The 25,734-nt window shown below is 45.6% G+C and overlaps 1 protein-coding gene across 14 annotated transcripts in view; it reads left to right on the top strand.

The window, feature by feature from the left end:
- LOC116945543 (liprin-alpha-1-like) overlaps positions 1 to 25,734 on the top strand; it is a 273,534-nt gene that overhangs the window by 137,969 nt on the left and 109,831 nt on the right. Inside the window, exon 1 of one of the 14 annotated variants that reach the window (XM_076069410.1) lies at positions 3,417 to 3,876. The exons of the other annotated variants lie outside the window; for them this stretch is intronic. Within the exon in view, the coding sequence (XP_075925525.1) occupies positions 3,763 to 3,876 (114 nt within the window). The 5' untranslated portion in view covers positions 3,417 to 3,762. Of the gene's footprint in view, positions 1 to 3,416; positions 3,877 to 25,734 lie in introns of those variants that run through there. 14 annotated transcript variants of the gene reach the window in all.

Genomic DNA, 25,734 nt, shown 5'->3' with positions numbered 1-25,734 from the left:
GCTGCAATCATCACGCAGGCCCCTAGGTCATGTGGACAACACAGAAACTTTGTTGTAAAGCTGATTTATGGGTAGAGAGTATACCGGTTTTTTTCTCTCCCATGCTGATGTGACCGGGGAAACGAAGACCCGACTTTTGTGCAGATCTGCCAGAATTTGTATATTGACAGCAGGACACACACTAAATTATTTATAACGACAGGTCATAGTGTGTTGACATACTTGTAAATTTTTCATCAACCATAGCTCTTGTTTCGGTTTATTTACAGCAAAATAATGTCATACGATCGGGGCGGTGGAATACGACGTCCAAGGGCCATCGGTGATCCATATACTCCGAGAGGAAACCGCAGGCCGCTCAAAGCTTGCTAACTATTTGCATAATCAAATAGCGCGGTGCTGGTGCATTGCATTGACAAGTAGAATCCGTGGACTGATAGACAGCTCACTTTAAGTAGCCGATCGAATGATTCTCCCCGTAAGTGCTGCAAGTCAATCAAGTGGCTTTTGGTCAGCTTCAAATGTGTAAGAGATCAGAATGTCTTGAGGATGAATGTATTCATTAGATCATTCAGATTTGTTGTCCTCTTACATGCGTCCATAATCCCTCTTTACAAAATATGACTATTATTATCAACCGATTGAACCTTTGTGCGATGATGCCGTGGTGTAGTGGCTCGAACACTGGACCTTGAAGTGGTTCGATCTCTTTTTGAGGCGTGGCAGCTGAAAGAACCGTTAACGTTTCCTTAAATCCCCCCACCCGCCGCCGCCGCTTCTGTCTACCGGGCAGCGTACATGGGTGCGCCACACTTAGTCCATCGGTAGTTCGCTTTTGCTCCTACAACATGCGGCCAGCGCGGAAGAGTAGGCCAATATACCTTAGAGAGGGGATCTCTAGAGCACCCTCTAGAACAGGGGTGGGGAACCTTTTTTCTGCCAAGGGCCATTTGGATATTTATAACATCATTAGCGGCCCATACAAAATTAAATTTATGTTGCTATGAAAAAAGCACCTGGATTTATTGAATTTCGAGTCATTCGGTTGCCTTGGCAGGGCCAGACCAAATGATTTCGCGGGCCTTATACGGCCCGCAGGCCGGACGTTCCCCACCGCTGCTCTAGAAGGTGCCGGGGTGGGAAGGTGTTACCTACCTCGCCTGGTCTACTCGAGGTTGTGGGTTCGATCTTGACCCTGACGCCTCTATATTTGGAGTTTGCTTGTTTCTCTCTCTCTCTCCCTGTCGTCGCGTGCATTGTTCTCCGGGTTCTTCCCTGCACATTTAGAATCAACAGGCTTATGAGTATTTGGCGGCTTGACATTTCTACGCGATAAGCCACTTCTTTGAGCTATCATTTGTGGCCAGGGTGCTTCTGAAAAAGAGCTCTATATAACTCAGTGGGCCTTACCTGGTCACAAAAATAGTTTAGTGGAGGTCACTTCCGCCAGTAGTGCCGTAGGGAAGACATTACAGGGCTGCACCTCTCCCTTACTTCACTTTTCACCTTTACCTCCTCTTTCACCTGCGTATCCACGTGTCACTGACAGGCCTCCATTGGCGCATTAATGGCCACGAACGTGACAATCGGTGCAGCTTAATGAGCAACAAATACCGGTGCCATCCGAGCTCGTTTGACACAATAGTGTCCACAGCATTGTACCCCAGCCCCCCTATGCCTGCGAGCGCCAACCATGTCACGTTAGCGGTATTAGTCGCGGTGTTATTGCACGGCGGCGTGGAATCATCCAGGGTTAACAGTCGGTCTGGTTCGTTATGGCACCGGGAGTCGATAATGCAGGGAGCCTTTCGGAGTGCAGTGCATTGACGTAAGTCACAGCAATTGATTCCACTTACCAAATTAAACGGAGGATTTTCGAGTGAGCGCGCTCAATGCTTTTGCCAACCGTGCTGGCAAGGGGGAATATTTCTCTTTAGCCAAAAAGGATAAATTGATTCTCGTTGTAACTTTAAATCAGTCCTCTGCAGCTGGACGAGATGGCACACGCATAGTCTCATCTCGAGTCTGGCGTGCTGCCTTTTGAGGCCAAAGGACGTAATTATAATGTGAGCAATTCGCCTCAGCGGTCCGGGAGAGGTAGGTGACTGCGTAGGTCACTTCCAGAAGGCCTGGTGGTGAGTTATAATACATCACCCCGCTGTGAGCTGTGTGATGAACGGCCCAGGGAAAGGAATTCTGAGCAGTGCTTTTGGAATGGTGCTTATGAATTCAATGTTGATGCTGTGCAGTTACCCCCCCCCCCCCGATTCTATGGGTAACATTTTTTTTAACATTCAGCTGCTTGCAGTCATGATCATAGCATGCAATGCAGTAGTACTATAATTGACGGCAAGAATGCAAGAAAAAACACTGATCCCTTATAAAATGCCCTGCTAAATACCTGTGGATGCTGTCTAATTTCAGCATTTTTGCACAGAGATATGGTTGGGAGCGCTCCAGACACCTGCGTTTAGGCCCTCGACACAAATTGCCAAGAGCAATTAACCAATCATGACGAAGTAGGGCCCTTGTAAACCAAAACAAGAAAAAAATGCTATTGTGGAAACAACGTTTTTTTTTTGTCGCGAATAAAAAGAAGCCAGTGTTAAAACATTTTTTTTACACGTCAAAACACGTAACATCTGCGTTCGCCTCGTTTGCCGAATGTGCCATTACCTTAAGGCTAGTTACACAATGCGCGGTTGTTTCCGAGCCCCGAGTTGTTTGGGGAACTTTCAGAGCAGCAGGGATTGGCAGCGTAGAGCAGATTCAATCACAAGGTGAATTTCATCCAATTCTCATCGCACCGCCGAATGCACAGAGTGTACTTTGCAATGTTGCAGCGCCACGCGCCGCAATCTACCAAAATTAGATCATCTGTGAAGTGAATGTATAATGCGACACTTTATTTTTGTTATGCTTTTTGTTTAGTCGCATTAAGAGCGTATCTCCCTCCTACGCAGATATTTACTCTGTGAGAATTGGCCAAAAAACGAAACGCAGGACCTGCCAGAAACACAAGAATCGGTGAGATTTTCCATAACAAAAATAAAAAAAATCGCATTATATTTTTTTGTATTGGTGAGAAATTGCAAATGCCTTGCTTAAACCCACTTAATACTATTGAGATGCCATCCTATTCGCACGGTATTACCAATGTGTGATTTGCACAACGCCAGGTGGGCTCTTCGACACCCCCGCATTTCCCGCATTCAACCCCCTTGTCCTCCTCCTCCTCCTCCTCCATTCCAGCGGATTCAGAGATCAAATTAAAAGGGACGAATGCAAGCGAGCACCGGCATGCCCTGGGATCGGTCACTCAACAAATCAGGGCCGCTGCATTGTGTGGGCGTGAGTGACACGCCCACACAATAGTGGCACGTGCGGCGTAGCTCTCGCGGCTCCAGTGTGGCTGCAGCGAGTTCTCATAACGGAACTCCTCCCGTTTGCTCCGCTGTGCCGTTCAGCTGCAGCGCGTTTGCTTCCCAGGGGTGTCGCTCGTGGTTCCGATGTGGCTGCAGTGAGTTCCGTATCGGAACTCCTTCCACCCCCCCCCCCCCACCGCCCTGCACCACGTTGCCGCCCGTTTGCTCCGCTGTGCCTGTTCTGCCGCTGCGCGTTTGCATCCCAGAAGCAGTGTCCTGCGTGTGGGTTTATGCGGACTGGGCTGCCGCACACTTTGAATTATCAGATTTGGCGGCCGCTTGGACGCTTTTCCCACGTTGCGTTGTTGCGCGCGCGGGCGCGCAAGGGCGCACCGCCATGCTTCCACTGCTGTCTGGGATGATATTCACCACCGAGACGGGTCCTGCGCACTCACCGTTTAAGAGCCACCCACCCAATGGACCCAATGGCACGAGGTTTTCCAGCAGCCAGGTAAGCGTGAGCGTGGCTTCGGAAAGTGGCCAAGTTGTCCCCCGCCCCCCTCCCCCCTCCGTAGTAGTTCTCTTCACGAGCAGCCGTGTGCGAGTAAAGCTCTTAACAAACCACCGCGGGCGATGCGACCGCAGCGATGTAATTCTTGTCGTGGTATTTTTTTTTTTACGTCGTGGAATTCCGCTGATGAACCGTTGTGCATTGTCCGTTGCCATGCGGGTGTAGTTAATGCACCTTTGGGTGTCACGTGTGGTATTCTAAAGTCGTGAACATTTCTTTCACGTTACATATCTTATCAGCGTGGATTGCAGTGAATGTTAGATGGCTGGAATTGCATTGGTACAATTAGAATATTGACCTTATTTTAGGTTGGTTTATTGCACCGAGTGGATTCAATGTTCATTATAATTGCCTCATTACTGCTAGGTTCTTTATTGTCCTGGTGGCAAATAAATTATGAAGTACCCCTTCAGTTCACCATTAAGACTTAACATTTTATAAAGTTGGCAATTCTGGTAATTTACACGTAGGCTGCCACATATGTTTAGAAGCCATTAAGAGAAAATCCCATTTCAATAAAGTGCTACGGCAAGTATGCACGCGCCTGTCTCAAAGGCGTTTTCAGACATAAGCGGTAACTGGTGGTTTAGTTATCCACAAATGTTTCTGATTGCTCGCCCTCCCCTGCCCACCGGATTAAACGCCCATCTGCCCAAGCACTTATTTGTCATTCCAGTTTAATCCCAGCCAATTTTCTACGATTGGCTTGTCTAAAGTTTTATTTGCTTCTGGCATATCTCTGGGTCTGTCCTTTTGACTGTTGTGTCTGTGCTGCTTGGAATCGGCATGTCCATACTATTGAGCCATTTTCTTCTTCTGTTCATGTTATATATATATATTTTTTTACCTAGGTCTCAATATACGTTTCACATTAAGACTGAACTGGTGCCACAGTTGGTTAGCACGCTGCGCCACAAACACGGCGAACCTGAGTTCAATTCCTGGCCACGGTTTTACATCAGCGCCAAGTGAAATGTGAACTGGTCACACAACCCCCGCGACTGACACGCCACGAGGACGCCTTCGTTCAGCACTAGATTAACAAAGGGCTGTAAAATGTAATATTATGTATTTCATACCGCATCCACTTGAGTCCTTGCAATTCTCTGCATGCATGCAATTACATTTTGTTTTAGCTCCAAGCAATTGATCTCGTTGCAGAAGAGTGTTCCTGAGCCACACACGGTGGGATAGAGCACTGCCATTAATTGTATTCGTGTTGGGGGGGGCGGGGGGGGGGATACAGTTTCTTTGTGCAATCAGCAAAGACCGAGCTGGGACCAATCAGCTGGCAGTACATTAGCATCTTGTCGACGCACCTCTCGGAGGAGAGACAGTGTTATATTATTTTTGTCTGAGCCTATTCCGGTGGGCCGGCGTAGCTACCTCCTCTTGTACCGTGCAAATTTCACCGTCATCAAAGTGGCTATGAAGCCCCTTTTGAGACCACTGCACCTGAACTGAATTGAACCGATATACAGATGTGTGGGGGCGGAGCTTCGGCGCAGTGGTTAGCGCATTGCTCTGTGTGCCCTGCCGCTGAGAACTAAACTATTTTCTCTCTTTTTTTCAAGAAGCGACCTGGCCACAAATGACGCTAGCGTGGAACATTTATTGCAGTCAAATACTCTGAACACATGTTTGTGAATGTGGAGGGAAAAACCGGAGGACCCGGAGAAAAATCCACGCGACTACAGGGAGAGGCACATTCACACTCCAGATATACAGGCGTCAGGGTCGGGATCGAACTTATTACCTCCTGCATACCAGGCAAGGGAGTTAACATCTCGCCACCGTGGCGCTGCACTTAATGTTGGTTCCTGGCCATGGTTAATATTGGTAATATCAGTGGCTCGTCATGTGTCTTAGTTGGTCACGTCCCTTGCCCTCTAAGTCACCGCCCGCTTCACCAACCCATGCCGTCCAGCGTCGTGGGTGACGTGCCATTAATTGCCCAACGTGGCATTAGAGGATCCTGTGTCCAGCTGTAGATGAAGAAGGAAATTGATATGATCTCTTATGTAGACATGTTACACGGAATGTGTCCACATGTTTATATTGATAGCCTTTTATTAAATGAATAAATATCATCTTTTATTATAAATCTCTGATCTAAACTTAAAGATATATCATGCAACATTGAGTTAGCACATCCAGGACAAGTAAATGCATTTTCTGAAACTGCTATATTTTGCATTCGCACCATGATATCTGATCGTATTCCACTGGTGAATTTTATTGAAGAATGGGCCATCTCGGATATAACATGGACCATCGTGCCAATCGACACGTCTCATCTAAAGCACAGGCAATTGTTTCCAATTGCAAAGATGCAGATCTTTCAAAAATTGGAACGAGCAGCGTTTGCGACCTACGTCAAAGAATCTTGCAACTGTGGGGACGACTGGGTAGGCCAAACGAATAATGCATGCCCGTGTCCGAATCCTGACGCAGCAGCGCTGAGATCCCAGAGTTGAATCCGGGCAGCTGCGCGAGATTCAACCACACACTGGCACGTTAAGCGTGTTTGATGATCAGCCCAGACAGCAAGGACTGACAAATAAAAAAAAATGTTGACATTTTGGTAATTATCTTCAGTTTGATCTAACGCAGCTCTGATGTCTTACTTGACGGATGGGCACAGGGCAAACCGTGAACCCATCGGCACGGCTGAGAACCGCAGTCCAGAGGTTGTGGTCAGGCGAACCACGAAGGATGCCTTTCCAGTGTCACTTCCAGCCCATTGACAAATGTGACGAGTGCTTTGCTGTCATGCGGGATTCCATAATGGAAAACTCTTTATCTGTGCCGCGATGGCAAGAGAACAAATTTGATGTAATTGATGAAAAGCAAAAAACAAGGAAGGAAGTGACCGTGTAAACTGAAAGCAAAGTGGCAGGAATTGAGACATGGGGTTCTCTCTCCAGCCTTCCAATCATGCTCTTCTTCATTTTCCTATGTATGTTGACCTTCTTCGTACGCAACCAACCGTGCTAATCGAAAGAGTTAATACTGATACTGGGCTGCTTAAACGTCTAGTTTGTATGACACTGCCATCTGTTCGCGACTGTCAAGTCAAGTGGTGTTGCTCAAACCGCTTCAGATCTAAACACACGGAGAGAGCTAAGAGATGTATATATTAAAGGGATGTGCACGTTCTCACCAGCAATAGATAAAAATTGTCAAAGCAAGTAAAAATAAACGTTGCGGTGATAAACTAGCGGTATGCATTCTGATAACATTCAGGTACTTGCAGGTGGGCATAAAAGACCAGAGAACATAGAGGCGCCGATGTGCTCGTGTCCCGACCGCAGTATTTACCTGTCCCCCTAATATCTGTCGAGTGTGGTGATGCCGATTCGTGCTCGTAAATCCCCAGCGGGCTTGGTGAATTACACAGAGATGGAGCCATCATTTGTGTGTGTGGGCAGGAGGGGGGGGCAGTGGCGCAGCTGTTCGCGTGCCACACTATGAACCCGGCGACCCGAGTTTCATTCCTGCTCACGGCCAACACCAAGTGACGATTATCTGAACCGCTCCTGAGCCTCCCCTAGGTCAACTCAGCCTCAAATGAGTACCTGGTGCAATGTGTAAATATCGCCACTGGGGAGTCAAAGGTGGCTGGGCGTGGTGCTGGCCACCCACCCCCCCCCCGTGTGCCATTCCGGCCTTCGTAGGTGCTACTTGCGAAACCGTACTTGCCCCAACAGTCTGTTTAGGCTACACGGGGCCTGTCGGGCGCGGTGCTGCAAGTAGTTGTTCTTGTCGGCAGTACGGGAATGCATGAACGCTCACGAAATAGCGAATTGACAAATCATTACTTAACGAGTCAATTCAATAATGTGACCATTAATGCAATGGGCATTTCGCCAATAAACATAGGCAAAGAATAACTGCCATGACTAAGGTAGAGCTCATCCATAGCTCAGCATGCCCTGAAAATTACGTCTGTTGCGAAGATGTGTTCATTGCATCGATGTTTTTTTGTTCCTTTCCCCCCAAGAGGCCTGGCATTCTCATCAGCCAGCACACGTGCATTTTCATGGAACCTGCGCATCTGTTCATTTCCTTTTTGGCTCAGGTATTCCAGCCTGCCTTCCTTTGGAAAATTGGGCAATTCGGTGGATTCCTTGTGTTACGCTCCCCAATCAAGCCACATTTTCCACTTGTGCAGAGCTGCCGGAGCTTCCCACCGCGGTCCTGCTTTCTCTTCGTGATCGTTAGCTATCCAACGATTGTTATTACGAGGCGTTGGCAACTTTTGTGATCCACACCAGCCGCATGTGGGCCCCCTTCCTCAGCAATATCGCACTTTCACCGCTTCCTTCCTCCGGACGGAATTAAGTGTTGTGTTACAGTTCCACCAAGTGCCACTAAATCCCACCCATCCTTCCCATTATGTTTGATTCTTACTCTGAATTCTCATATTCCTGAAGGAAACCACTGAGCTGAAATGTCAATCTTCCTATCCTTTGCAGCACAGGAAACATCTGCACCTTAAATTGTGCCGGACATGTGAATCTGTATGTGATAATTAGTGATTGTTATTAATCTGTATCTTTATCAGCCATGATCAGTCCACTGTTGGATAAAGGCCTCACCAAGCCACCTCTCTGATCCTGCAATGCAATTATACATCCAGCACATGCCAGTGAACTAATCGCTCCATCTCCTTGGTGTGCACGTCCTTGTTGACACAGTTCATTCCTTGTCTGCCGCTCCGCTGTTCTTCCTGTCCATCGTTCACCCATCATCACTTCTTGCAACAAGTCTGGCCCAAGCCCACTTGGATAAGAACTGGAAATCTGTGAAACTACTGTACATCTGTGAAAAAAAGCTTCATAGCTCATCGGATTGTTTCAGTATAAATACATATTCTGATTCTGGAAATCATACGTTCCCATACCATCATGCGCGCTCCTCTTACTGTCTCTCAATGTAATTTCCATCATCTCTCCACGCTTCTTGGTGCACTTTTCATATTTTGTTCCATATTGTTCATCATTTAATAACCAAGTTTCTGACCCATGTGGCACAGCAGCTAGTACTCAACAATTACAATCTGTATACGTTAACAACATGTACCAATGATGGGTGTGCACGAGGAATTGTATAACAATGCAACAAAAGACGCTCATTGCTGTTCAATTAGCGTTCAGGACGACGTAAACCAATGCTGTATTATTATGTATTTTCTTCAAGTTTTTGCCACACGCAGTTGCATTGCCTCGCCTCTGTGTTGTTTGTGGCCCACAGGTCCTGGAGTTGCCAGGCACAACGACGGAAACCAATCCTTAATTACAAAAAAAAACGAAACGTGTCAAAATATATACGAATAACGCCACGAGCTCCGGCCAAATTAAATGTGTGCGTTATTGGCTGCATTGTCAGAGCGCGGGATTAAACCCTAAACGCCATCCAAATTTAGACAAATCAGCCTGGCAATGATTTTTGTCTCTCTCTTATGAGGCTGTGTTAATGGCAAACGCGCTGAGGTTTATTCCGCCTCTTAAAGCCCCAGTGGGTTGCAAGACTAAACCGCCTGTTTTGGAGTATTTGGCCAATTTCTTAATGGCTAGCTTTGAATGTGGGAGGAAACTGTAATTCCCGATGGAAATGCACATATATACATACATACGAGAAGAACACTCGTATGATACCACCCAGATAATTCGGGAACCTCAGCATCAGAATATTTTTTTATACTGGAGGAATCCGATGAGCTATAAAGCTCTTTTTTGTTTTTACAGATGTCCAGTATCCAAGCTAATTTTCTGTACCATCCCCAACTGTCACCTGACTGTGCTGCGGGTGGATGCTGTCTCTCGCAGGCTCCGTCATTGTGTAATCCACCAATTCCATCCCGGAAGTCGCTGGGTTAGCGGTCACGTAGCGGCGATTGCTGGGACCGCACCCCCCAGCGACAATTAATAGTCGCTGTGTGCTCCAAAGGGGCGATCTCGGATTACCGATCCCCAATTTCCATTGTGTTTGCTGCCAAAGTATTGTTTATGCCCTCTCCTCCCCTCTGCGCTATTAATCACCGCGATTGTTTTCTCTTGAGCATGTTGTCCTGCTGGGGGGCAGTGGGTGGTGTTATCACCGCGTGGCACGCGCGCGCGCTGCAAACACAGCTCCCCTCTTTATGGATTTGCGTGCGGCAATTGCGGGGCATGTGTGCCGTCAAAAGTGAGACGAAAGGAGCGCGTGAGTTGGAGAAACGTACGCAAGCCGGGGGCATCACAGAAAAATGCAATATGGACACGTCGCTCTAGGTGATGATAAAACTGTACATTATACTTTTTTCAATATTTTTCAAGGTAAGGCTCACTGACCTACATAGCTACTTTTCAGAAGCGACCTGGCCACAAATGATAGCTCACGTGAAAATTTCTAGCAGCCAAACACTATAAACGCATGTTTCTAAATGTGGAGGGAAAAACCAGAGGACCGGGAGAAAAATCCATGTGACCACAGGAAGAACGTGCGAACTCCACATATACAGCAGGTCGAGATCGAATCCACGAACCTCCTGCATCCCGAGCGAGAGAGTTAACATCTCGCCATGGTGGCGTCCTTGGCACAGCCGATGTCGAGATTAATGGCAGCAGCAAAAGCAAAGGAGTGATGAAATTACTTGACATGCTGGTGCAAGATGTTGTCGACGGCTTGGGGGAGGGAGGCCTTCATCCAGCAGTGAATTGATCATGGCTGATGGTGATGATGATGATGATGATCACGAGCCCAAAATCCTCCACTTGTTTTTTCCTGCTGACTACGTGTATCATATACTGGCAGGGTATGAATCTGAATCAGAATATGTATTTATTCTGGAGGAATCATACATAAGCTATGTGATGGCAAGTTAGAATGGCACTTTAGAAAGAAGCGCATCGCCTACCTGTGTCTGCAGAAAGTATTGTCAGTGTAGAATTCACGCTGACAAAAAAAAACTACAGCGTTGTGACCGATTCATAATCTCTATTTACATTGTTTGTGAACTTTGTAGGATCAATGCAAATGCGCACCTCAATGCGCGCTTGATAAAGGAATTTTGATCGGAGTGAAAAGCGAAGCAACAAAAAAGGCCTTCAAGTCGCAAATAGCAAAATTTCAGGTCCTATATTAAAATGCAGTTTGTTCTGGGAGGTTTTAAATTGCAACTTAATTCAAATCAGCCAGCGGCAAAAGTTGAACACGAGCAGACAGCACTCGGATGCAAGTGGGCATTCGTCTGCCATTTGGGGGAACAATGTCGCCATTGGCTATTCAAATTAAACAAGTTGCGAGTAATGATATATTTATATATATCTGATTGTTAGATTCACCTCTTGCGGCGTATATATTATCACCGCCAACACGTGTAACCACCGCCTAACCACGTAGTCATTTGTAATCCTTTTGAGTGAGGGCGAGCCACTGTGGTCTTTTACGTCTGCGGTCAAGCCATCGACGTGCACCAACCCCCACAATGAACGATGAAGGTCGAGAAATCGCCCCTTAACCTCAGCAGTCGCTCGCGCGGGCGCCCGGGGATTGATGGCTGTTTGATGTTGCGGGGGGGGGGGTGGAGCTGTTACAACAAAGGATTGTGCCACCTTGCCCGTGGAAGTGAAACGAAAGCGTTATGAATAGCGGGCGGGGATAAATTTAACCCTGATGACGTTGGCGCTGCGTGCGGACATTTGTTGTCCCCCCCCCGCACCTCTGATTAGCACGGTTGGCTATGTACGGTGTGAAAGAGGTGCAGTGTACACGCATCCAGGGTGCGGGGGCGGTAAGACAGCGGTACGCGCGATGCGCTGGGAACCCCGTGTCGCCGAACAGGCCAGAGGCGAGGTGCCCGCTGAACCCAGTTTCAAAGATGGTCACCGGCACGCTCCACTCCTGCTCCACCGTTCCTGTAAAAAAAATATATTTGTAAAAAAATATATTCGTGAAAAAATTTATCTAAATGAATTATTACAAAGAGAGTACATTTGGCTCGGTATATACGGCTTCATTTACAATGTTTTTCTTGCTGCTCTGCGATCAGGGTGTTGAGTTCACGGGTTCACGTTGGACCGAGTTTCGTGGCTAATCTTGTCAGCAAGGGTCCGTTGCTTTTCAGGTGGCCTGCAATGCTTAATTAATGATTTATGATGGTTGCATTAATAAGGTTAATGCGTGCGATTGTGTTGTCGAGAGCGCCTACGTCAGAGCCACCAGTTTTACTTTCGGAATGCCATTGCCACCGTGTTTGGCAATTGAGAAAATTTGTTTTACTCCACGGTTATCATGAAACACCACGGTCTGCTTCGTGTTGCCGCAAGCTATTCACTATCGTAGTGATGTGTCTACTCGCATACCCATTGCATTGTCGTTTATCTTTCATATCAGTGTGCGTATGAAACGCATCCTTACAAATCCCTTGTATAGAGCTTCATGAGATTTATTCATCAGGCTTTTTTGTCGAATTCAATTAGACTCTGCAGATGGATATTCGATTTACTTTACATTTTTATAGGATTGTGTATGATTTGTAATTTTTTAAAAAAAATAGAATGCCCTTAGCCCCGAGTACAGTTTCGCCAGGTAGGCTAAGCTATACAGTTCGTCTGAATCGCTGACGATGAAGCTTGATTCTACAAGCAATACAGTTTCGTTTTATCCATCGGCAAAAACAGATGTGCAGATATGGAACATTCAGTGTTACCATCACATGCGTAACAAAGAAGAGGTCATCATCATTAGCCATGATCAATCCACTGCTAGATGAAAGCCTCCCAAAACCGTCGCCGTCTCTCACGGCCCTGCGGCGTGAGAATCCGCCCCGCAGCTGCGCGTGAGGCAGTGCCATCGCTCCGCTGTTCACCAACTCGCACCAACCAACGATGGTGAAGAAGTATGGCTGAAGCAACCCCTCCCATGACCCACGCATCTGAATGGAGTGTATATTTGCTTTCTCTTCGGTCAGGTGGTGTGAAAAAGGTAAAAGCGATTTGCTGCTCAAATGAGCATCGAGGTCATTCTCATATTCTTGGTTCTTTCGGTAAAGTCACGTGACTTTACCAAGAATATGAATCCCTGCAGTCACGAAAGCTTTAAATCGAGGTCATTCTCGTCGCTTCTTAACAGGCCCAAGCCACCGGTGAAAATGCTGTACTCCAATAGCAGGGTTGAGTATATAAACCTTTAAACTATAAACCAAACTAAACCATTTTTATTTTACCATGTAAAGACCACTGAGCTATGTAGCTCTTTTTCAGAAGGGACCTGGCCACAAATGATAGCTCAACGAAGTGGCTTATCACATGGAAATTTATAGCAGACAAATGCTCTTAAACGCATGTTTCTAAATGTGGAGGGAAAAACCGGAGGACCTGGAAAGAAATACATGCAGCCACGGGGAGAACATGCAAACTCCAAATATACAGATGTCAGGGTCGGGTTCGAACTCACGACCTCCTACATACCAGGCGAGGTAGTTAACATCTCGCCACCGAGGCGCCCCAGTGCTATAGTGCTTTGGATATACTCACCCCGGCTGTTGAATTCTCCACAAAGTGGTACTCATTTGTATCGACCCCAGAGGGATGATGGGCTGAGTCAAGCCTCCTACCAGGATATGAACTTGCAACCTTCCAATTGCAAACCGCTCACTCCACAGCTGAGGCACCTGGTTGGTTCCATATGCGATAGAGAGCTGTGATGTATCTTGATGTATACTTAAAGAGTGTGGGTCGAAGTCAAGTGTGTGAATATTTGAAGGGAGGCTGTTTTAGACTCTGCGAACAGGGGAGGAACATTTTCTAACATTTGACTGTGCGTACGTTGGCAGGAGGTTTTAACCAGGTGCAAAGTTTGGTTTTAAAAATCTTTTTTACGTTAAAAAAAATATTTATCAAGGAAATCCAAGCTGGGAATTTTATATATTTTCATGAGCGTTTGTCTCGGGATGTTTTATCTGTATATTTGGGGCATTAGTTTTCCAGTAGGGGACATCGATTGCTATGCATAGTCCCAATTGAGTCTAAATGGCTGTCAGCTTTTTAGTTCCAAGAGACATACTCTCAATGTAGCGCCTCGTGGCCATATATCAGTGTTATGCTAAGATTGTCTTCAGTGTAAGTTTCCAGTTGCCACAATGACAATCCAGTGGGTTCATCCAACAAAATGTTTTTTGTTGGATGAACCCACTGGTTCTGACTATTTGAGATCGTGCATGGTTTTGTCAGCTGTCGTGATCTGTGCCAGAAATTTCACACCCCCATACATCTGAGCTCATTCACGGACACTTAAAGGTTACTTTTTAGTTCCTTTGTCATGGAGGTGATAATTAGATTGCCTGGAGAAAACCCAAATATCACACGTGCAAAAAATAACACTTCAAGTCCAACTGTTTGGAATCCTAATGTCTGCAATGTTAAAGGTTGGCGTCAAATCCATTGTAAGTTGACACGACTTACGTTTCGAATAGCCTCATTCACAGCTTGTAATATACTTTGTAAGTATTTCAGAGCATCTCCTTTTTAGATCATGAATCGAATCGACGTTCAGACTTTCAATCCCCCATTGTTTTTTTTGGAGCTTTACAGAAATAAAACTAAAACCAAAAGTCGTTGAAGTAGAACGACTGCAGTACAAATAAATCCTTATGGCATACAGAATGGATCTCAGGAACTGGGCGGGAAATAGTTTCAGACTATAAAATAAATAAGGGGGGGGGGGGGTGAAGACATCTTAAGGGGTTTCAATCATGTGCTATTTGCAGCGCTGGACTATTATTCCGGTAATTAGTCTGCGGGAAAAAAAGGCGTCTGAAAATGGTGTGAATAGTAGCAGACGAATAATAATAATAATGATTACGACAACGAACCAGTGATCGCCGCTGTTAGAAAGCCGCAAGTAATTCAACACGTGGCATGTGCCAAATGTATTCTCGTATCCTGTATGAATTGTCAGGTGGTGTGTTAAACCGGCATGCCACCCTGCGGTGTGGTATTTTTGACGAAGCTGAGTCTCTCTGATCAACTAACTGGATGTGGGGGTTGTTTTGTTGTAGCAATTTTTTTTAGAAAACATAAACGTAGTCATGTAGCATCATAGCGTTTAAATGTTTATATCTGGGTATGAGTCAGAAGCGTAGTGGAAAACTAGGTTTTTTGCTAAGTAGAAAGTAAAAAAAAACCAAACGTGTTTTTCGAATCAATGCCGCATATTCCCACAGGCTCACGCAGGAATATGCTAAATGTTAAGAACATGAAGATCTGTGGATAGTGGCATTGATGTATACAAATGTTGCCGCAAATGATGCCACAGGGCCGCTCACTCAGCTCGCGAGTGACCTACTCAAGGGACAGCGGCCTTTTTTGCCGAATTGAACTCATGCCCCAGTTCAATCGCGTGATCAAGAAAAAGATTCTTTATCTGGTCGGCGTTGAGTGCTTGTTGCATCCTAACATCCGTCTTTGGTTGGGATGCGCATTTGTGATCGCTGTATGAAAATTTGTGTCACGGTGTTGGATGGCTGCCTGTCAAGTGACACCTGTTGACAAGAAAAAGGGATCCTATTCCAGCAAAGATTTTCTGTTGCGGTAAAAAAAAAAAATCTAAATAAAATGTGTTGCTGCCCAACTCAATGGGGGGTGGTGTGTGCTCATTACCGGTGTGTAGCTCGAAGCCAATGGCGGAAATTACGCGGTACTTTTGACGGGCGTGACTATTCTTCGGACAACCACTGTTAACTTCCCACATAACGGTACTCATTTTGATCAACTGCCAGGAATATAGTTTATATTATTATTATCATTAACCCAGGTGAGAACTCCAAAGACCAGGATGGATATAAATTTGCGAGTGAATTTGGGGCATTAGTTTGCCAGTAGGGGACACCGATTACTATGCAGAGTCCCAATTGAGTCGAAATGGCTGTCAGCTTTCTAGTTCCAAGAGACATACTCTCAATGTAGCGCCACCTGGCCATATATCACAGTGTTATGCTAAGATTGTCTTCAGTGTAAGTTTCCAGTTGTTAAATGAATTTGACACAATGACAATCCAGTGGGTCCATCCAGCAGAATGTTTTTGGTGCCTGTGACTGGTTCTGACTATTTCAGATCGTACATGGTTTTGTCAGCTGTCTTGATCTGTGCCAGAAATTTCCACACCCCATACATCTGAGCTCATTCACGGACACTTAAAGGTTGACATTCTACATAACCGTAGGTCGTATATACTATCATTGCCTTGTTTCCAATACCTGTGCTCAGGCGAGCACCATTCAGCAAATGGTTAAATCGTAAACCTCTTATTATAAAATTCCTCCAGCTTATAAATCAATAAGTTGCAGAGTGCACATCATGCGCCTCTTGATGCATTCCCACAGCCATGATAAACGAGACCCAAGCCGTGATTGGCTGTTCCTGGAGTGGCCCAGCTCAGCTCCGGGTCTTGAACCAACGCACGCGGTGGGTTCATGAGGGCGCCACGGTTGGCAAGATGTTCACTGCCTCGCCTGGTATACGGGAGGTCTTGGGTTCAATCCTGACCTTGACGCCTATGTATTTGGAGTTTGCGTGTCTCTCTTCCCGTGGTCGCGTGGATTTATATCCGCGTCCTCTGGTTTTTTTCCTCCACATTTATAAACTTGTGTTTAGGATGCTTTACATGTCCACGTGATTAGCCACTTCGTTGAGCTATCATTTGTGGCCAGGTCGCTTCCAAAAAAAGAGCTGTATAGCTCAGCGGACCTTCCCTGATTTAAAAACAAAAAGTTTAATAGTTTAGTTGAATCCAAAAGTACGTGGTATATATTATTTGAGAATTTGAAAGGCATTTGTTTGTATCTCCATGAAAGCACAGCCCTGCAGTGGACCTGCGTGAGAGGGATGCCGTGGGCGGCGCGCGATTCGTCCTCGTTGAACACGACGACCCATCGGGAACGCCCTGAGGGTAGCTCCGATAACAGTGGCCTGGGAGAAGGTGAACTCGGCAAACTCCGCAGACTTCCACTGGCATCTTGGCTCGGGTCCACTTGCTTGTTTTGTGAACCGAGCAAGCGGGCTATTAATACAAAGTTATTGTTATTGATTTACTCCGTGCCAGACTCCTTGCCTTTATTTTTTTTGTCTAACGTTTACCCATGCAGAGTGGTTTCTTTAATCCGTTTTGTAAAGATAAAAAGCTGGCTATAAATACAGCTTTTTTGTTGAGATATTTTCTTGTTTTTCTCCCGCTTTTATGCCAATTGTGTATCAGCATCATGGCATGAGACAGTATCCACTGAGCACTGTTACAGAACCCGAGGAAGGCCATGTAACAACACCTCTTCCGAGAAGCCTTCAAATAACCGTTTTCTCATTCAGGTGGTCACACACCCACTACAGAGGAATGTTTGTCACGTGAAAATCAAACGGATCTTTATTCATTCGCATGCTGGAATTTACCCGATTTAAGTGAAAACTCTCATTAACATCGTGTGCTGTGTGCAGTCATTTGTGACGAGGCTGAGATCGCCAACTCACTCCACTTGGGAACCCGGTTTTAGCACGTCTGTTGATCAGGAAACATTTTTTTAATTGGATTTTTTTTATCAGGCCCAACGTTGTAAAGTCCAGTTTCCAACTCTTATCTACCCTGTCTCTTAAGCCTTTATAATGATGTGTTGTGAATAGGGGCCATTGGCCAAACGTCACCTGTTTTATATTATGCCCCCCCCCCCCCAATTTTAAAGCAGTGTTATTGGTTTAATCATGGGTGGTAGAAACTTGGATTTAATCAGGATGCCAATGTTGCTGCCTCAGTGCGCTGACTCATCTGCCTGGTCACCCCAGGCTCGACTTCACTTATTTATTTATTTCAAGGAACTGCATTTACAAAAGGGTCGGAATCGTGATAAAGACACATGCCGTTTGATCACGTGGAAAGCCGTCGTCTTGGTACTCTGGTGGGCAATTAAGGTAATTGTTGGAAAATTTGTCGTCAAATGTAATTGTGATTAAGGATGACGTGATTGAATTACAGTCATTACGATTACATTACCTTGTCGGATTTACGAAGTCATTCAGTGCACCGTAGGTGAACTAAAGGTGGCTTTTTTTGTCAAGCCAGTATTAATATTAAATAAGAAACAAAAAAATGGCATAAGTTTAAAATTAGAATAATTGGTTTCAGACAGGGTAGATAATACTTGCAACAAGACTATAAGCACTTGAGGCGCTTGGTCAATAATGAAAAAGTGTATTGGCTTTGACAGGTTTTGCTTTTGATGAATGATTTGGTGACTCATAGTGTGTTAAAGTGGGTGTGTGATGGGGGGGGGGGGTTTGATGTTTTATTCATTGCGAGATTGAGACTAGTGCTTCTTCTCCTGCAAGTTGGACTGCCCCTTTCGGCAGGCGCGTACAAGAGAGATGAGCTGAACGGCTGTCTCGACGGCTAAATGTTACGACCAAAGATGACCACGGTGGCGAGATGTTAACTACCTCGCCTGCTCGTGGATCCGATTGCAACCCTGACACCTGCATATTTGGAGTTCGCATGTCTCTCTCCCTGCGGTCGCATGGAATTTTCCACGTTGCCTCTGTTTTTTTTCCTTCTTCCACATTTCGGATCGTACATGCGTTTAGAGTAATTGGCCGCTGGAAATTTCCACTCGACAAGCCACTTCGTTGAGCTATCATTTGTGGCCACGTCACCTCTGAAGAAGGGAGATGTAGCTCAGTCGGCCTTACCTGGTAAAATAAAAAATATATATCTCGGTTTAGATTTTGCAAGGTATTGAAAAGCTACTGTACCTTTATTTTCCAATCAGCACTTACCTCAGTTGTATTATTGTTGTGGAAATGCATTCAGTGCTTTTATGTACAAAGCAAAGTGTGTGCATGCTTGGCTTAAATTGGGATGCTACACTTCATTATGTCACTGGTTCGTAATAATTAATTAAAGGATGCACCGCTTCTTAATCGGATGTAAATGTTGATGTCTTTGGGAAATACAATACCTTTAGTTGCCATAGCCGTAAGGATGTGAAAATTTTTTGACTATATGTATTTCACTCTGCTTTTAAAATGTTAATTAATTTCTCATTCGTAAAGCCTTAATTATTTATGTAGCTCTCCCTTTGTTTAACAAGGGGCGTCACAGTGGTGAGATGTTAACTACCTCCCGTGGTATACAGGAGGTCGTGGGTTTTATCCCGACCCTGACCCCTGCTGTATATTTGGAGTTTGCATGTCTCTCTCTCTCTCCGTGATAGTGTTGATTTTTATCCGGGTCCTCCGGTTTTCCCCCTCCACATTTAGAAACGCGTTGAAAGTATTTTGCTGCTATAAATTTCCACATCCATAATACAGGTTTTTTTTGGGTTAGATCGCGTAAATATATGTGTCGTTGAACCCGCCACCGCCCGACAGCCAATTAATAAGGTTTGTCACGTAAACAGAAAATGCCAATTCGTTACTCGTACAGCACACCGGTGTGTTGGAGAGCAAATCATTTGTGGCCAGGTCCCTTCTGAAAAGGAACTCTATAGCTCAGTGGGCCTTTTCTGGTAAAATAAAACATAGTTTAAAAAAATATTATGGAAGATATTTCAACATCCAATATTTTTACCCAGTTTAATTCTGCTCCCTCAAAACCATGCCAATTGATGGAAGAATCCAATCGGATTTTATTTCAGAGCAGTTTACTTCTTGTGTTTGAGAATGGCTGCAGATTTTTTTTATTACAAGACAGTTCCCACACTCTGCTATGAGATGCTTGCATCGCATTCAATCGGTTATTTGTTTTATTCTTACCGTTGGCATTCAGGCAAATTATGTCCAAACTCTATTTAAGGCCGATACAGAATGAATTCTCCACAATCCCAGCTATCATCTGATGAAGCTGGTTGTGATCACCAATGAAAGGTCGTACTGGCATTACAAATGTTGTGGTTTTAATGTCCAACACACCGGTGTACTTAACTCGTAACTAATTAGCATGTATTGTTTACTTATTGGCTGTATCGGGTGGTGGTGGGTTTAATGACAAAGTTATATTTACATGATCTAACCCAAAAACAACTTTATGGTTACATTTAATGCGATTGTTTTGTGTGCAGTCCGTCGTTGGCCGTGCCGAGAGCGTCAATTCACTTCACTTGAGAACCTGATTTAATCTCGAGTGACAGCCCAGATCCGAACCCAGAACCTCAGCAGTGCCAGCTCAGCACTGTGACCTCTTGAGCCATTCGGCTACCTCTGCATGTCTACGCTTTATTAGATTAGGGTTGCCTATCGACTCTCCGGGATTATGCACCCTTTCTCTTTTGAGCCACCGCACGAGAGCTCTGTGAATGGGGGCACACACAAAGAGCACGGCGTTACTACCCTGAGCGGACACGTACTTCTCGCCACATGGTCGTGTGGATCTTTCTCCGCGTCCTCCCATTTTTCCCGTCCACATTTAGAATCAACAGTTACGTTCAGTTATATTTTTCACCAATGTCCAAGGCAATGAATCGACCCCACGTAAACACGCGCATGCATGGCACACGTATGCCCGCTCTGCAAGAGGTCGTGGGTTCGATCTCGACCCTGACGCCTATATATTTGGAGTTTTAATGTTCTCCCCATGGCCGGTGTGGATCTTTCTCTAGGCTCTGGTTTTTTTTCCGGGTCCGGTTTTCCCCTCCACATTTAGAAGCAACGTGCATTTTTAGAGTTATTTGGCTGCTATAAATGTCCACGTGATAAGCCACTTCGTTGAGCTATCATTTGTGGCCAGGTCACTTATGAAATATAGCTATGTAGCTCAGTGGACCTTACCTTGTAAAATGAAAAAAATGGTTTAGTTTATATCTCCTCAGTGCTCACAGTAACTGGCCTGTAAGCCAAATGTACACTTCATCATTCTACAAGGTATTTGTCTTTCATGTTAACATTTTATTTTTAGGGTATGATCGATTCATTATTGCAAGCATGGCTAACTTACATTTTTATTTTATATTGATAATTATTTTACCGCTAAGTTATTTCGGGCATAATCCCTCTTCAAGCTCTGCACAGAACCCAAATCTGTATGGTGTTCTCCATCACTGTAATGATGGATGGTGTTTAATATTCTGGCCTCTGCAGGAAGTTTTACAGAGGGGCATTCACTTATATATTTTGTTCATGTGAATGCCATAGTCTCATTTTAACTGCAAAAGCACGTCGGAGATTATTGCTGCTGCCTGGAGCCCCATTAATGTCAATTTTTACGATTCGCTCGCTGCACCAGTAAAAGTGGCAAGCGACCACTTGGCAGTGTTAATACAAAGACAAAGATCCCCCGTATAGCCTTAACAGACTGAAAGGGCAAGTGCTCTTAGCGAGCACCTATGGAGGCCGGCATGGCACCCGAGGGGATGGGTGGCCAGCAGAACGCCCGGCCGCCTTGGTCTTCCTCGTGGCTATGGTTACACACCGCACCAGGTACTCATTTGAGGCTGAGTCGATCTAGGGGAGGCCCAGGACCTTTTCAGATTATCGTCACAGCTGGTTGGTGGCAGTGACCAGGAATTGAACTCGGGTCGCCGGGTTCGGATCGCAGCGCGCTCACCGCTACACCACCGCTCCCCCCACAGCACAAGCACACGTGCCGGGAGTTGCCCGGGAGCTGGGGATGAATGATTAGTCCTCGAATTAATATTAATGCCTCCTTTTCATTGGTTTTAAATTGTGTCCACAAAAGTTTTTAGTTCTCTGTTGACATTGAACAGCTTTCGTTGGCTTAAGGCGTATTTTCTTTTAACGACGGTGCGAATAGCCCTGCACCTTTGTACAGCATTGTTTATTTTTAATACAGCACAAACGCTCGTGGGTTTATATTAAGCCTTCGATATTAGACTATTTGGAGCGTGTTGGCTTTCTTTTTTAAACAAAAACTTTCATCGTTATTAACCTTTCTGCCTTGCGTTTTTTTTTTTCCCAAAAGGCTCGCGAATTCCAATGAGATTGACATATACGTAGAAAAGGTGCCCTGGACTCGCTTTTATCCGAAGACAGTGGATTGTGAGGCCTGCACATCGACATGTGCATCCGGCTAAAGCTTTGGATCTGATTATTTGGATGACATTGGTTGAGAATAGACTGAGGTACACACATGGACAGGTGTAGCCCCTTTTCTCAATACACTGCTCAATAAGGGCATCCCTACACCATGCGGATTGTGTTTTTTTACCATACTTCGCACTGGTCAGTGACAGTTGAAGGTGGGGGAGGCATAGATGTGGTAGCATGGAAGTGTGGTACAACAACAGATTTTGCTGTACAGCCCTTTGCTGCCCACCACTTAGCTCCAAGACAAAGACTCCCCGTGTATAGCCTTAAGATTATTTTGGGGAAAGTGCTGTTTGCGAGCACCTATGGAGTCCGGAAGAGCACACGAGGGGGGTTGGGTGGCCAGCACCAGGCCCGGCCGCCTTTGTCTCCCTCGTAGCGATGTTTAAGCTCTGCGCCAAGTACTCATTTGAAGCTGAGTCAACCTATGTGAGGTCCAGGACCGGTTCGGATAATCGTCACTGGTGTTGGCCGTGAGCGGTAATCGAACTGGGGTCGCCGGGTTCGTTTAGATCAGCGCGCTAACCGCCTCGCCGCCACTCCCTCCCTATGACAAGCGCTAGTGCATTCTGGTCACCCGTCTAAGCGCGATCCAAGTTCAACACTGCTTTGCTTCTGAGATCTGAGAATATCGGGCACATTCCCGGTGACTGGGCCATAGGCAGACTGACGCACATGAGTGTGATTTTGCTCTTATAGTTTTTGATGGTGAAACATATTCTCTTTTATAATGTATGTATAAACCCACTTTTCACCAAGGGAGCTCACGTGTGATGTATTTTTAATAGCTGTGTTGTGTTGAACAAGTATTCGTCACTGGCTCTTTCCGAGGATAATCAAACATACCCGGTGGCGTTTGTTTTAAAAGGTCACACATTGCTGATCAGACTCGGAAGGTCATAATCAGTGCAGAGTTTACCGCTTAATCTAATGCAAAAAAAATAAGTCCAGAAGACCCACAGGCTGCTGGTGGCGAAATAGGTACCTATTATGAGTCACGGAGCGCTGGGGAATGAGGACAGAACCGTTATTACTCATGAAGACATTTGCACACACACCATCACAAGGGGAATGTATTATTGACACAGGTCTTTATTGGAGTTTATATTTGCATCCATTAAATATCATATTAGAATGATCATTCAAATCCCTTTGTGAATCCACCCCTGGACCAAGGCCTTTTCATGCCAAGGCAGTCATGGGCCGGAATTCATCATCATCATCTTCATCATAGGCAGGTCCGGGTTTGTGATGTGGTGGGCCCAAACCCAGTTCAGATGTAATTTGCCACTGATCTTAGCCGTGACTGGGAACCGAACGTGTGTCGCCAGGATCATAGTGTGTAATGTTTGTATGCTAAACGGGAACGGTGGGTGAAAGTGGAACATTTTGGTGACTGACCATCGATGTAACTAAGTAACACTGGGTTTATAGCGTTCCACACTTACCACTGTATTACCTCCCCCATCCTGTACGTACGTATGTAGAACTTCTTCCGCGCCGTACATAGCCAGCCGTGCTAATCTGCCGTGTGTGGGGAGCACTACAAAACTAAACACAAAAAAACAGCTCTAAAGAAATTAGTTTTCGATGGAGATTTAAAAAAACAGTGCCATGTGATACCAACTGCCACTGCTCCCCCCATATCCCACTGCCACATTTCCACTTGCTTGTTATTCATGTCATGCTTTAGAATAAGTTTAAAATATTGTCACAAGGCCATAATTTGAAAACCATTTAATTTTGAATGACAAAAAATGGTCCAGTAATGTAATGTTATATTATTCCCGAACATCACGAGTTTATATTTTTATACGTTTGCTTTGCGTTCACATTTGCAAGATGTGAAAACGAGCAACTTTCTTTTTGTAGTTGCGAAGGTACGCCGACAAAATTAAACACAACTAAAGTGACAAGCTGTTGCTTTTGTTAAGGATTGGTAAAAAAAAAATTGTGTGTGGTGCGGAATGGAAATGGTGCATTCAATTATCTTGATAGTCATCTTTCAGACAGCCCATTACCTGCCCGTGTGAACGCAGAAGTCTTGCTCCGCGCAGCTGTAATTGACTTCTGTAGCGCCGCCGTGATGTTCAAATATTTATCTTCTCTATACATTCCGTGTGTTAGTAAATGACCCGAATGTGCCCGACTGGCAGCCCCCGCAATAGTTATTCGGCACAGTTAATGATCCAAGGTCCTGGCTGGCGCCGCTTAAGAGAGGGACAATTGGCCTGCATGAGGCAGCAGGGCCCTGTAACCAATCCAGTGCGAGTGTTATTGACCACGTGGGATTTACGAACTGTTCCGTACGTATGTGATACCGTGCACTTGAGTGCGTGTATGTGGGTTGTTGTGGCATGGTGGTTAGTGCCCGCAGTACTTAATAACAATAACGATTTACCCAGGAACGTTTCGTGGGGTCTCAAGACTCTTGTTTCAGCATGGTCTTGCTTCGGTTCTTGGGCCAATTATTTTTCAATCGTGATTTATTGCTGCGTTAGCTTACATTTGTATTCCTGGAGGGAATACACTAAATACTGCTGGGATATTTAAGTAGCTATTCTTTTAGAGTCAAAAATGCTTACGAAAAAAATCTGCTGGTGATATCTATATCAGCTGAAGCCTCTGGTAAATTACAACTTGTGTGTGACCATCCCCACTCTGAATACCACTCCATGCAGCTCACTTCTGCTTGCTTGCTCCTTCCTTCTCTCTTCTTCTCTCATCACGCCGTCATGCCTGACATTGTGGCCCCGTCATTCCTTCGCCAGCTCCTTTCCTTCCTGCCCGGTGCTCCTTCCGGATGCTCGTATTGAGCCGTGTGTGCCCCCTTTGTCCGTCTGGGGGACTTCTGTCCCGACCTCCCTTCCCATTTCCAGCTCCACGCTCGGTATGTTTATTGCATATGGGCATTGTGTTGTGAGGTTACTTCGTCTGTTTAACCAAGATACCCTCTTACGTCTGATGATATAATTGATTGGCTGGATTTGCCGCACCAAACAGCTCGTTAAGAAAGCTGACTGTACTTTGTAATCACCGAACGATCAACATAAGCTGTTTTTCCTGCGTTTATTAACGGGACTCGGCTAAAGGGAGGGTGGACGCCATGTGTCTTGTGAAACTGCATAACGTATTTTATTTTGTGGAAATCAATTCAATTATCGGTTTAAAGAGCTACCGTTAAGTGGATGAGCGATTCCAAAGTGGGATGTCCGAAGCTCCGCTCGATGCCGTTCGTTCCCCCTTCACTTTGTAGTCGAACGTCCGTTCGTTTCCGTCCAGGGATCTTCACGCCGCCGCGGGTTTAACGGTCGTCACAGCCCACTGACGAGTGGGAATGAGAACCCACCTCCCCCCAAATTGTACGGTATTGATGCCCGATGCATTGCTCTCAACTCCCAACAGCCCCCCCCCCCCCCCAATTCCTTCAGTGGCAGAGGCGAGAGAGTGAGTGCCCAAGCTGGCCTGCTGCTTGGAAACAACGATTTGGATAGGGTGAGGCTCATTGGCTATGCAGCGGGAGCTGGAGGCTAGACTACAAGTCTATCGAAGCTTTTTGTCTTGGTGCCATTTCTTAGTTTCTTTATTCATTCGTGATTTGGCTTGGTAGTCGGGTTTTCATTCGCTCGATGTGTATGTGCTTGCGTGTCAACCCATGGCACCTGGGTTTGTCCCATGGCCTGCCAGCGGGCTTTCGACACTTCACGTGGCCTTCAAGTGCACTAAGCCTGGC

Source organism: Petromyzon marinus, chromosome 24 (genome assembly GCF_048934315.1).
Source record: "Petromyzon marinus isolate PM22_M1 ecotype Great Lakes invasive population chromosome 24, UKy_Petmar_22M1.pri1.0, whole genome shotgun sequence".
Lineage (NCBI taxonomy): Eukaryota > Metazoa > Chordata > Hyperoartia > Petromyzontiformes > Petromyzontidae > Petromyzon > Petromyzon marinus.
The sequence above is the reverse complement of the archived record's forward strand: the minus strand, read 5'-3'. Positions and strand labels throughout refer to the sequence as shown.